The sequence below is a fragment of the Thermobia domestica genome, chromosome 6 (genome assembly GCF_964235325.1).
Source record: "Thermobia domestica chromosome 6, izTheDome1.hap1.1, whole genome shotgun sequence".
NCBI lineage: Eukaryota > Metazoa > Arthropoda > Insecta > Zygentoma > Lepismatidae > Thermobia > Thermobia domestica.
In genome coordinates, this window is record NC_137459.1 from 146,422,282 (window position 1) to 146,437,003 (window position 14,722).

The 14,722-nt window shown below is 35.2% G+C and overlaps 1 protein-coding gene across 6 annotated transcripts in view; it reads left to right on the top strand.

The window, feature by feature from the left end:
- LOC145688249 (uncharacterized) overlaps positions 1 to 14,722 on the top strand; it is a 277,974-nt gene that overhangs the window by 40,066 nt on the left and 223,186 nt on the right. For all 6 annotated transcript variants that reach the window (XM_081762192.1, XM_081762195.1, XM_081762194.1 and 3 more), the window contains exon 12: positions 13,086 to 13,133. In XM_081762192.1, coding sequence (XP_081618318.1) covers positions 13,086 to 13,133 — 48 coding nt within the window. The remainder of the gene's footprint in view (positions 1 to 13,085; positions 13,134 to 14,722) is intronic.

Sequence of the window (14,722 nt, forward strand, 5' to 3'; positions counted from 1 at the left end):
GAAAACAAATTATGTATTTTTGAGATGACTAGGGCGCTCATCCTTATTACGAAGCAAAAATGCATCAATCTGTGGGCAACGCTAATATAAAATCTTCAAAATATTTAAAACTTACGGGTGGCATAAATGTAGGTGAAAATATTTAAATACTGTTAATCCTTATTATAAACGCAAAATGCCTTAGTCTTTCAATCGCAGTCAAAATTGCCCCTTTTGGACGAACCTCACTCAAACTCATGCTCACAATATAATTTCGACCTCACTTTCAATCGACCTCACGCTAACATCGCCAGCTCATCACACTCATTCGACCTCACACTTACAACATCTTTTGCTCACATTACTCACATTACTAGTTTGACATCACTAGTATCACTCGAACCCACCTCACTAAATTCCGATATCACGCTCACTCAATCTCACGTTGTCATCATTTCGACCTCACCTTCACTTAACTTAACGCAAACATCGTCAATGGGACTTCGACTTTTTGGAAGTCATTTTTAAGCTCTCCATCTTCAATGCACAGGATAGCTCATTTCTACGGATGATCAATTTAATTTAATTCTTGAATTTAATTTTTAGGGAGATTATGTCGACAAAATTAGGGAAATTCCATATTATTTTCGGGTACTACTTTTGGGTACTATTTTTGGGATATTACTTTACTTTATCGAATGGAGTACAAGAAAACGTTGATCTTGAATTTCATTTCCAAGTTTGCATTACTTTATTAAGTAATTTTCCTTTCAAAGGGAAACCACATTACGCAGAATTAGGAAATTAATGTCACTGTTATAATCTGACATGATCTTAATAACGAATTTATTTCGTCATAAATTAATTTCTGTTTTATTCTTAATTTTAGTTCTTTAGTCTTCAATTTCCAAAAGTGTACATTAGTATTGATCACGAGACGAGACAAGACGAGAATAAGTTTTTTTTCATCTCGTAGTTTGTTTTCAAATTCTGGTTTCAATTCTAGAATTATTTCTAGTTTCGACCCGATTTTCGGAACGGTTTATCTAATTTCTTTTTGTAAATTTATGCCTTGATTTTCTTCTTCATTTCCTCTGCAAGTTATCAGAATCCCTCATCGTCACAGGAAGTCTACGAAAAGTGTGATATAGCAACGTTTAAACCATACTTTTTGTTGGAATATATTCCCTAATGACTTTCGTATCTTAAAACGTAGATAATGTTCTTCATTGTGTTGGTACAATTACTCTATCAATTTATAGTTTTTTTTTAAAAAAAAACAACAACTATGTACCATATAAGACTAAAACACTTTTTGTGACTTAAAACTTGGTTGAACTATTGTTCGCGTTGTTTCCAGACGAGAATTTTTACGTTTCTAGTCTCGTCTCGAATTTGAAAATGCACTTCTCGTCACGTTTTCAAGCCGAGATGGAACATTTCTCATCTCCAAGGGAATACTAGTATTCATTTAGAGACTTATGGTGAGAGATTGAACATCGTCTCGCCTGGCAAAGAACTTGTAGAAACAAACAGTTATTGTTTTCGTACTTTATATTCTTTTAGGATTTTATTCCACAAAGTCCAATTTGTTATGCACTCGCTATGCTAACTTTGTTCAAACCATAAATTTTAGTCTGAAAACACCATTTTATTTTATTTTTGAGACAATCACCTCATCAGGGAGTAGTGGTAAAAGTTTTACATCTGATCCAGGGGGCACCCACGGAGGAAATTCACTGGGTCAGAAGCCCCCAAAAAACTTCGTAGCTCAACATACATTTGTACACTTTTTCAATAACTATACTTGTTTACGAGTAAAGTGATTGATGTAGCATGAACATTTGATATCACACATCATATAGAGTAATGCGGGGGAAGGTGAACATAATAAACATGAAAGTGAAAAAATCTTGCACAGAAATGGTAGAATGGCTGATTGACAATTATATATGAATAAGACATGCCTTCTGCATTCTGAAATATAAGTATGCTTCATATCGTGTCTGAAGTAGCGTTTAAAGAAAGAAATGAATCATAAAAGGTAAATTAATCACTTCATTCCGCACGTGGGGGTGAAGTGAATATACATATGGGATGAAGTGGTGAAAAGAAGTGCCTTTGACATAATGTAAATTATAAGATATAAACTGCTATATACTGAGTATACAGCTAACGAAGAACACCTACATGATGTAAAGGCACATAAGCTATTGTTGTGGAAATGCTTAAGAAGCAGATAGTCATTCCAACTCGAGATTGTGTCCAAAGTACCTTCTGGGGAGCCTTGAGTTGTTTGACCTTGCAAGAAAGAGCACAATGTTTGAGTTTCCAATAGGTCTTGAACCCAGGTTTCTCCTAGGTGATTTGGAGGACAGACAAGAAATAGTTAGATGTAAATATCTTCTTTGGTCCATATTGTATACATGGGATGATTAATGATACGTGGAATGATGAATAGGACTATTCACGTCACCCCAAAACATGTTAATCTATTCACCCTACCTCATCGTCTTTTTTCAAAACATGTTTTGTATCTTTATATTCGCAATATATTGAAGCACATCTATACAGTATGACGCTAAGTTCATTGTACAAAAGCAGAGGAGTGATTCCTGAGAGTAAAACAAATAAAAAAGTTCCAATAAACATAGGACAAAAACCTCATCGTTTACGTGTTATAGGCTGTCGGAATAATAAAAAAATCAATTTTAAAGGTTCATAGCTCCCAAACTATGGGACCTATCTTGGTCGGGTCAAGACTTCACTTAGGAACTAGTATGTGCCCTTTCCAGAAATGCGTGTTTCGGAATCCTGAGGTGCTTCCACAACAATTTTTATAGAGGGAGTTTTTTTCTACGGGCCTATGATATAAAGTACTCTCCAACTATCTCCATAAAAATAATTACGTGAGTACCTTATGATTCTAAAACATGTATTTTTGGATAGAGCACGAACTAGTTCCTAAGTGAAGTCTTGACCCGACTACAGCAGGTCCCATAGTTTTGGAGCTATGGACCTTTAGAATTCATTTTTTTCATGTTTTCGGCAGCCTATAACACGTAAACGATGGGGTTTTCGTCCTATGTTTGTGGGAACTTTTTTGTTTGTTTTAATCTCAGGAATCACTCCTCTGCTTTTGCACAACGAATTTAGCGCCATACTGTATACATTCGTACCTAATAATTACCTCAGGCTGCTGTGGAAGTATTGAGTACAACACGATTACTTCAGGAAAGAATTGCCCCATTTTCTTACTGTTCCACACTACAATAGCAACAATATTGATACAAATCTACTCACCTTCCCTGCTATCCGTGCTTGCTGCATTCAATAGTTCACCTCTTTCCTCTGTACGATACCTTCTTTTTCAGCCTCAGACTCAATACTGCACATACAGGGGCTCCACAACGTCACAGCAGATCATGTTTTGTTGCCACATATCATTAACCTTAACTCTAGTTACTTCACCCCTATGGTCACTTCCCTCCGAATTACTCTATACTTATTCTCCTATAAAAACAAACTAGTTCTATCATTTTGGTCTGAAAATGAAGATAGAAGTATTTTACAATTGCTTATCGTCTTTTCGTGTTCAGAATAATACCCATTCAATACTACACAGACGTAGTGACTTCTAATATTGGATTCCACAGAGCTTGGACCCCTCCCGAAAAAAAAATCTGGGTGTGCGCCTAATCTGATCAAAGAATCCCTCCTTCGATCCCATGTGAACTTGGTGAACTTGATATTTCAGGCCTTTCTTTCTATTTGTTCTCATTCTCATAGCTCTTAATTGACAAATAATCTGTGCTCACTCTCTCTCATGTTCCGTGTCGAAAAAATTATCGTTTCGATCTCGGTCTCGTCTTGATAATCTGAAAATAATTTTTGTGTGAAACAAAGCAATGTATAATATAAGCAGTATAATTTTTATAACCTGTCATTTACTCTTTTTTTACATTATTCTCTATTGCAGAATTATTGTACTTTGTATATTCCTTCATAACTACTCTTTGTGCTTTCTGTGCATGTGGTTGTCGATTCGATCCCATGAGTAGTGACGAACACAGAAATTCTTCAAGGGTAGACCATGCTTCTAAGTTTATATAATTCCAAGTTTTCGTATACAAATCTTAACATGGCAAGTGTTCATTTTTGAATAATATCTTGATCAGAGACGGGTTAAAACCTAGAAATCCCCTTATATACACCCTTGCCCATGAGTATACGAATTATTGGATGAAAGTCCAAATTTAGGATTCCACTTTAAACAATATATCTTCCGTCGTTACATTAAACTTCAATCAATCAATCAATCAATCAATCAACTCCAAATAGAAGCTAAATTTCAGTACTATTAGCTTATTTCCACTCTGTTAAGGAAAGAGAATGTAATCAATGTTCTTCAATGCCGCAAAATAGCATTGAATGCCATCAAAATGCAAATTATAAGCTTGAATTTTCCATTTATCATTAATTCTTCTTCTTTGATTGCTGTGTTTACCACAGAAAATTACATTGATAAATATTGATAAGTTACTGCTAATGTAGATATTATTTTATAGGTTGCTCGTAGCTATATGTTTAACTAACTTTCCTTTGGTACTGCATACTGGATTCTGTTCTAGTACGGGCTCATGTGTCCAAATTACATACCAAGCTGTAGATCTATGTCTAACACAGTCTTTGTGCTCAACGAAACATTAAACTGAAGTACTACAAAGTTTTGGTTCAATTGTATGAAACGCCTTATTACCGTTTCATTGTTTCCGAATTTAAGCTGTAAGTTATTTGTGAATCCCTGGCAAAAAGTGACTTTCTTCAGACTTTGCATGCTTTTGTTACCAGAGGAATGGTAATGGTAAAATTTCTGGTGAGTACTCTCGACTTCTGACCATTTTCAAGAATATACAGTCTACCGTACTTACAAAAATAAATAAATAAAAACTAGAGCAATCTTCCTTTATTCATTTTCAGTGAACTTAAAAAGTTCGTTACTGAATTCTCTATGTCTGTGTGTGTGTCTGTTATTTGCGATTTTTATCAATTTTGAGCCCTCAATTCAATAGAGCATTAAAAGCTATCTCAAAGAAGTGATTGCATTTTTAGCGTCACTGTTACCATTACCGAGATATTAGCCAAAAAGTTCGGATTTCAGGAGATTTAAGGAGCCAGATCTCGAAAACCGTTAGTCATAGAGATATGATGTTTTGAGAATTTTTCAATTTTGACTTCATTTTGAGCATGTGTCTTCGTAAAACAACATATCGTAGAACGCTTTAGCAGAACAAAATAACTGGAAAAAATTTAGTACTGAAGAAAATTATAAATGAATAGATATATTTTAAGAATTATTTAATGAGTACAATAATAAAGTACATAGAAGAATTGGTACAAGCCTGTAGAAGTTAATAACGAAAATCGATTCTTTTTGAGTTCGTTCTGGAATTGCTCTTGGAGCATTCTCAACTGGTTTATACAGTCAAGCACAAGAAAATAGCACCACTTTGAAGAAATGTTATATTCTTTGCTTATGTGTTGCTACTGTAGTACACATATGAACACTAAAGGAAAACCGTAAGCTTTACACATTAAATGACCTTACAATCCACAATGCATATCAGGAAACACACACATTTGTTCTCACTAGTCCTACATTTTTGTGACTGACTGTTCTTCTTCCTTTGCCAATCATTGCCTGATTTTCGTACTTTTATTCCTTCAGTGCAAGAAATATCTAGTTCGCTCAAAGGCAATTTAAGTTTTTGGTTGACATCATCATGTCCTTGGTTCTCTGGGTTTTCTCCCGTTTCCTTCCCCAATCTTATTCCACTATTTTTTCATAATAATTCACACTTTCATTAATCAAAAAATTCCTTGGTCCATAGTAGGGTTCCTCAACCTATTCCATCGGCGTACCACCACAGCATATTATTGATCAATACTACCATATGTCGTACGTACTACCAATTGTACGCGTACCATAGGCTAAGAATCCCTGGTCTACAGGACATAATCGTCAAACGTAAAGCTCAGTGATATTTTTAAAAATGCACTAATGACAACATAAGCTTAAACTGGCCAACCAAACAACTTGTAAGATCGTATCAATTGTACCTAGGTATATGTATATCAACATATATATGGCAGATCAAAACTTTGTGCTAAATAGGTGAAAACTCGAACTGAAACACTAGCACAATATACCTATATTCCCTGCTACCGAATTATAAAAGTATTCCGGAAGCAGCTCGTGAGAGAAATAACACTGGTAAAAAAATATATATATATCTTCAAACTATCTAACGTATGGATTGCCTCATAGAACAATTATTAATTTAGTTTTCTTCTCTTAGTTTGAAGAAATAAAACTTCGATTTTCGTTGATCTGACTTTCCTCAGGAGCGCCCTCTGATAATAACATATACGTTAAAAAAAATTTTCACGAGCAAACGTTCTGCTCCGTTAATCTATTAAAATGCTACAATAGCAGTTAAAAGCGACTGAGCTCCAACCTATAACTTTGGTTTTCAAATCTTTCATTTAAGGTTATGTGTGATTTCACGTTTAACAGAGAGAAACATTTTGAGTATGTATACTTTAAAAGAATAGTTAACTAGATATTTTTCATAAAGTTTATATATTAAAATTATTGTTCATAGCCTTTGTATTTTAATAAGACTTGTCTAAAATCAATGCACATGAATTGTGCTCCCATCTTCCGAGTTTTTTAAAAACTATATGTTGTGGACGTTTATATGTTTGTGATCAATCCGTTTCTCTTGGGTCCGAATATTCGTCTCAGGATCTTGTTCTCAAATACTTTCAAAGTATGTTCTTCGTTCCGAGTAAGAGACCATATTTCGCAACCATACAGAACAACAGGCATGATTATCGTTTTATACATTTTAAAATAAGCTAATACATTACACATACAATCAATTATAATGTCAGTGATATATGGTGTTCATTGGGCAAAACACTCCGAACAATAAAGATTTAACTTAGACTGGAGAAATGGTTATCCTTCGTTTTTCATTATAATTTGGCCATGAAACAAACACCTGAGAGATATGCAGCCCCTATATACAATTATGTGGTGTTGGAATGTATAATAGGTAGGATATGATGCTTTAGTTTTTTAAAAATTTCAAGACTTCCAGTGTACCCGTAAAAATGTAATAAATAAATAATGGCCATGTCTTTTTAAATATTGAGTTAGAACTGGACAATCTACGCAAAATTTGCAATCGATCAGTGAAAACGTCATCTTTCTAGAGTCTGTAGTTTCCGAGATCTCACTGTCGAAGGGATTTGCCACAAACATATAAACGTTCACAAACGTATAGTTTAAAAAACTCCAGAGATGGCAGCACAATTCATTTGCATTTGTTTCGGAGAAGGCTTATTAAAATGCAAAGGCTTTGAACAACAATTTAAAATGATAAACTTTGTGAAAAACATTTCTTTAAGTAATTTATTTAAATTACACCTTTTTAAAAATATTTGTCTTTGTTATAAACGCGAAATCACAAATAACCGTAAATGAAAGGCTTGAAAGCTAAAGTTATAGATTGGAGCTCAGTCGCTCTTAATTGCCATTGTAGCATTTTAATAGATAGACTAGCTGAACCTGCGCTTTCTACACAGCGCATCACTCGCATATGAGCATAAATATCCTTCTCATTCCTCACAAAATCTGGACATTCCTTCCAACGCTTACGCTTTGTTGACACAGTATGCGTTCCGCAAAGCTTATCAACATCATCAGTGCCGCCTACATACGAATTATAATCAGTTATCATAACAGTTTTTTTTTGCCTCACTTGTGTCTGGATCAATGTGTTGTCATTGAGCATTGCTCATGACAACTCTTCCAAGCTCGGGAGCGTAAGAAGTGATAGTCATATCTGGGGCAACCATAAGGCATAAAAGCATTAAAAGCATAATGGAATTTTCAACATAAGGTTGGTACCATATCTGTAACTTTGACCACTTTACATATCCAAATTTGCTAATCTTATAAGCATAATAAAGCATAATTTGCAGAGATAAAGCATAAAGCATAATGCTTAATGCTTTTTATTTCAGAACCCTGTGTTTGCATACAAAAAATCTTAACACATTTTGTGCCAAATAAAGAAATGATCAACGAAGACTGTTATCAATATTGCAAACAACGGAAATCAACTGCTAATTGCCTTTATGCGTAACAATGGGAAATTCGAATTCCTCCTCTCTTCGCATATTCCGCTCAGAAGGATTTTTAAAATTTCCTCACTGTTAAAAGGCAGGCAAGACTAGTTGTGCTTATTTCAAGGCCAAAATCAAAAGTATATGCATCTCAGAGATAAAGAGAAATCCCAAGTGACTATTTGAAAGTAGAAGGGGGTGATCTATTTTGTACTTTTGGTTTTGAATTCATTAAATATAAGAACTCTACTGTGCAGCCATATGTTCCTTTTTTGAAACACTGCTTAAGGAAAACTCCAAAAATGAGGGTGAAGCAGTGGTAATAGTTTGGCCACCACTCTTAAATGGATAAAAATGAAGTATAATTCAAGGAACAGGATATTAAGGCATAATTTAGTAAAAAAAAGCATAATAAAGCATAATGTAAGAAAAAATAAAGCATTAATATACAGTTGTATAAAGCATAAAGTTGGTTGCCCTAGTCATATTCTTAGACAAGGCAAATAGGCTTGACTATTTCTCCATTCCTCTTTCTGCTGTTAGTTCCTGCGGATCGTTCTCGTACAATTTAGTACTGTTGTTCGCATTCTTGTTCAGTATTTGTATTATATCCACTTTCATGTAGATCACATTTTGCGTCATCACTAGAATCGTTAGGAATCAGTTCTCCAGCACTCTCCACAGAATCTAAAAGGTTTCTTATTCTTTCTTCATCTTGCGCAATACTGTCTATTTTGTGTCCTCTCCATTACAGTATTTTCTTAAAGTTTACCAGAATAATATTGGCCTATATAACTAAATATATGTATATTAAACACGTTGTTTTAGAAAACATACGTTGAAAACTTGGCAAAAACTATATTACACAAACACACGCACGGGCTGGAGTTCACCCCAGCCAAAGTTTTATGATTCACACACCACAAGCGCTTAACGAAAACTGGCTGGATGTAGGGTGTATATAATCAGGAGATGTAACCGGGAAGGTCCTTGTAAGCAGGGGACGCTACAATCGTTCTTCTTTTCCTAGCACAAAGAAAGAAATGGCTTGGGGTGGATTTTACCACAGCGCGTGTATTTAAGGATTAATAGCATGTCCACGCACCTTGATTATCTATCACCACATTGACTCGACGAGGCATGGAATCAATTAGTGATGAATATAAGTCAGGTCTTCTACGTAAAGTTTCCCAGACTTCTCGAACATGGTTCTTCAGAGCTTCAACAGTTTTCTTCTGTCTCCGTTCTCAATTCTGCACTATTAATGCCCATATATTTTCAATAGGGTTAAGGTCCGGGAATGTCAGGATGTCTCTGGAACTACTTATTAGTTATTCTCGAAGTATGGACACTGCTGTTATCCTGCTGCTGATATCCAACCCTAGAAAACAACGCTAATTATTCCACTTCTTGCTCTCTTTACGATATGGTCTGGTGAATAACGAGTGCGATTGGGACGCCACAGAGACTGTCTTCCATCTTGGGCGGAGGAGAACACTTTCTCGTCTTTCCTAATCACGGTATCCCAGAAATCTTTCAGAGTTGGTAGATATTGCAACAAAAACGACATTCTTGGGGCACTTTGTTCTACAGCTAATTCTTCTTTTACGGCAGGAATTCTGTGAGGATTCCCGCTTCACGTAATAGTTTCCTTGCTGTAACTGCTGATATGTTCAAATGCAGGTCTTGTCCAAGGGTGAAAACAGGCTGAAAGGGATTTTTCCGACAAGCAGAGACGAGTGCATTATCTTCCTCTGCTGTACTTTTTCTACATCTTCCTGATTTTGGGTGGTTCCGTAGCCCTTCTTTGGCCTCTTCTTGATAGCGTCGGATCCAGTATTCGACACACACACTTTGGTTCAATTAGCCGTAATAGCAATATACGGAGCACTACGGCCACATTCCGAAATGCCAACTATACGACCTCTTGTTACTTTTGAAGTATAAAGCATGGTATGCTATTTAGTTGTAGCTCGCCTTCGCTGTATTAACTTTTAATAAGTCCAATGCACAGACTAACATCACCCTTTACGGTAATATCAGCAAATTGAAGCAATCTCTGTTACATTACATTACTCCACCTTTTCTTAGTGAATGTGTCAAGATTAATAGGATGAGGTTTGGTAGTGCAGTAAAAGCTCTCTCGAACAATTCAACAACAGATCTCCAGTGGTCGAATTGGAAATAAATTACTACCGTTTTGCTTGTATGCATAGACCTGTCTTATGTATACTTCAACATAGTAGAGCTTATATTTTATTGTAATTTCTTTTTACAGCTGGTATGGTTTTTGGCATCTTAATTTACTACCGGTATGCCGTACTGACCCAATTTGATCATTGCATAATCTTGCTTCGATAATAATTACTGTAAAGATAAATCTTAATGTGCGTTGCTTGTTAACCTATAAGTTATATTTTATATGGTTAGTTAGTTGATTTGGAGTTTAGCGTCCCGTTCAGAACCAGCTATATGAAAAGTGCATCTACAGCTTAACGTGGGATCCGAACCATATAAGCTTCGACCGAGAATCGAACCCGGGTCTCTCGTGCAGACGGTGCACACCCTAACCATTCTATTTTATATGTTTTCTGCTAACACGGCAAAATTTCAAACCAATCTGAACTTCAAAATATCTTGTATAAGTTTTATTTATTTTGCTGTTATCAGTACTTAAGGCCTACAGAGTACTTTTTCTCTCCAGGAAGGTGGTGTAGCAGTTACACCAAGTGATAAGGATGGCCACACAGTGAATTATTTTATTTATTTATTTATTCACTTATACATATTTTTGGACATTACTAGCACCTATGGCCTTAAGCCTATCACATTTAAAGAATGACGTCTCTCGGGGAGCATACACTTCTGGGAAGAGAGAAGGAAGAAAACAATTGGAAGGAAAGGGAGCGGGCTAAAATCTGCATGTTAGGTACCATCCTGGCATTTGCCTGGTACGAATGAGATAAACCGAAGAAAAGTCTCAATCAGAATAGCTGGCCTGAAAAAGATGATATAAGTTTTCGACCGAGTGTCCCCACCAAACACACAGTGAATGAAATATCTTGTTTCACAACACTTTCAATCAACAGTTTTGTTGTAGCATTTTATATGAGATCTGGTTCTTTATTATTTAATGGAAGATCAAGACGTCTGGGACATTCTCCATCTGAAATGTTGCAAAATAATATTTATTGTTTATTGTGTGGGCAGCATATATTCAACTGCAAATCTTTCTTATACCTGTTATCTGTTTTTTTTTTTTTTTTTTTTTTTTTTACTACTTCCATCGAGGCCTAATCTCAATTATAAAGAATTTGTGGTCCAAACTTCCCCCTTCACAAACGGAAATAATGAAACCTGTTGAATTAAACACTCGAAACAGTATTGCTGAAATTTTACAAGCAGCAATTACGCAATAGATGACTAGGATATTTAACCTATACACAATTATGATAATATGAGATGCTACAACTATGATCTTTTAATTGAAATGTATGGCGATTAAACAAAGCGCCACATTGAAAACTCATACACTTGCTATTTATCCTTGTGTGTGTGTTATTGTGTGTAGAAAGTATGTAGTGTTGGCGAGGAAACAAGACAATACGACCACGTCCAATAGAAATAGGTAAACCTTTTTGAATACGAAGTTGAAAGTTTACGATACTTTACGAGACGAGAAAGACCGAAATCTCATTCACGTGAACAGCACGAGAAAAATCCCGAGGTTTACGTCGTGACCCAGAGATATTCCCTCGTAACTATATACTTAGCGTACTCATCTTCGACACGGGAGAACTGGAATCGATTCCTGATGGAAGCTTATGTGGTTCGGATTCCACGTTAAGGTGTAGGTCCACGTCTTAAATAGAATCAGCGCTGAACAAGAGACTAAACCCACTAACCAACCAATTCAGCCCACTAACCAACCAATTGAAGTCGGACTAGGGAGCGCCTTTCTCTGTCATAAATGGGGTATGGTAACTCAATGATAGACTACTCACCTCTGGTTTTAAAGTCATATGTTCGACTCCAGGCTATGCCAAGAAGTTTGTGTTGTACAATATCGTGTCCGTTGATTTCTAAGAGTTCTTTTTTACTTCCAATTCATTCATCAGTTTCTTTCATTATTCATTTTCTTCCTTCATCGTCCGTTTCCTTTAGCTTTCAGGACATAATCGTGCGATGTTAAAATTCCCACTTCATTTCATAGTGTTAGATCAATAATGGAGTCTTAAATTTCAAAAATCAGTTTTCACTGTTCACATCTAATTACTTGTGAGTATATAATGAGTATTTAGATATCTAAATTAATTGTAATGAGTGCGCTGGAACTTGTAAACTACTGTATATAAATTATTTTTCTTGTTTTCGTCAAAAAGAAATTTAAATATTATTTTTCCTCTCTGTCTGAAAGCACTAAGGCTAGTATTGAAAAGAAGATTGCTTTTCAGCAGATATTGGATTTGTTTCACAGAAGTCGCTTGCTTACAGATCTTACGTGAAAGCAGCAAGTCTCTCGGAGAAGTTAACTCACGTGAACAGGGTTGGAAATATTTTCCCCTTTTACCCGGCTGACTTACTTCTTTCGCGACTGTACTTATATCAGGGTTGTGTGGGTACATACAGTTTATAGCCAGGGTAATATAGTGCACTTTAAACATACACACACACAAGGAATGATGGTGATATAGACGCATGGCACACATACAGGAAATGATAATGTACAGTATCTAACCTGTGTGAGAGACGCTAAGGAAGAAGCTTTCCTAGAATGTTTAAGTTCCAATGCAGCAAAGACAAGTTTCAATTCTCTTAACACGTCATTATAGATCACCTGTATCAAATAAATTTCTGTCTCTTAATACTTTCGAAAGCAAACTAATTTTCAATTTCTCATATTTTTGCAGATGCCATTCCTACCAACACCGCTACCACCACTACCACTACCAGCTATGGTAAGAGATGACGGTCAGGTAACAAAATAACCCTACACTTAGAATTTAAAAAAATAAATTCAATAATCAGAATCAGAAGCTTCACATTGTATTCTGTCCTGTGCGAAGCCAGTATAATAGTGATTTATGCTACTCACTATTTTTTTTAAAAAAAATGCAATTGTTCGTTTGTTATATACACATATCATATCAGTCACATATTTTCAAGTTTTTCTTTTATTTTTACTATGAAGTGTGCAAGTTCTTTCAAGTTTTACTAGCTCAGTAATTTATATTAGTAAGCGTGTTTTGATTTTCAACTTTATTATTTGTATAATACACCGCAAAAATATCCTTCTATGGATGTTCATGTCTCGTTAGTTTCAACGCTAGCAGGATAAAATGTGTCTGTTTGCTTGGTATTACCATGCAATTACAGAACTAGTTACTAAAGTTATTCATATTATTTATTATTCAATACAATATTTCCGTAGTTCTTATGGAAACAGTCTCAATATTTTATCATGTAAATTGTCATTTGATGACTACAAAGGAAGTTCGGGAGAAATCACTCGCTGCAGAGAAACTAGGCATGCCATTTGAAAGACCAATTTATGCTTATTACAACAAGCTAATAAAATTCCTATACGGTTGAGAACTGTTCGAGAGATTCAACTTCGAGGTTTATATGAAGAAAAAATGACTATATGCGCATTTAAATGCGTTAAGTACAACATTATTAACAATGAATATTTACATACGAATTGAAATCTATCGGAAGTAATAGAAAATAAAACTGTTTTGCAATAACTAAGAGGTTTGTTAGTTAAAACTAGTCATTACACCGTTCACAATAATGGTAGGTTAGAGATGAAAATTGATGTTTGGTGCCTTCCATTTCAATTCAGGCAGAGCATGTACCATCACCATCTCAGATATTGTTGAAACTTTTTTTATAGCAACTAGACATGTTTTTAAGAGACCCATATTTTTTTGTTTTGTCGAAAAAAATTTTCCCGCCAAGTAATGGGCCATCAAAGACGGGGAGTACAATTTATGAATTGTAGAAGACATGGAAAATGGTCAATTTTGGAGCCTCACCATTCGGCTATGGAGACAGGTAGAGTTATAATTCTTGTTGTGGTATGTACATAGGGATATAAATAAACTATATTTTATTATAGTTTGGTTTGCGCATGCGTATCTTTTTGTACATAAATTAACAAATGAACGTAAATTTATCTGAAAAGTCGAAGTTTGCGAATTTTTTTCGAGCACTTCCGGTTCGAATTTTAAAATTCTGTTTTCACGGTTGGTAAGACCTAGTTACCCGCTTTCCGAAAAAAAAAATTGTATCGCTTCTGTGGTCAACCGTTTTGTCGCAAAAAATTCGAGAAATTGTAAAATTTTCAAAAATCGCCATTTTGGGCGCCATTTCCCCGAAAACACTATTTTTTAAAATTCTGAAATTTTGTCAGATGATTCAACTTTACCTGAATAATAAACACACCAAATATCATTCTCGACCAATGCTTCATGGATTAACTGCAGCTTTTTAAAGTTAGCGAAGTTTCGCTAATTTTGATGTCACAGTTAGCAACACTGGGAAC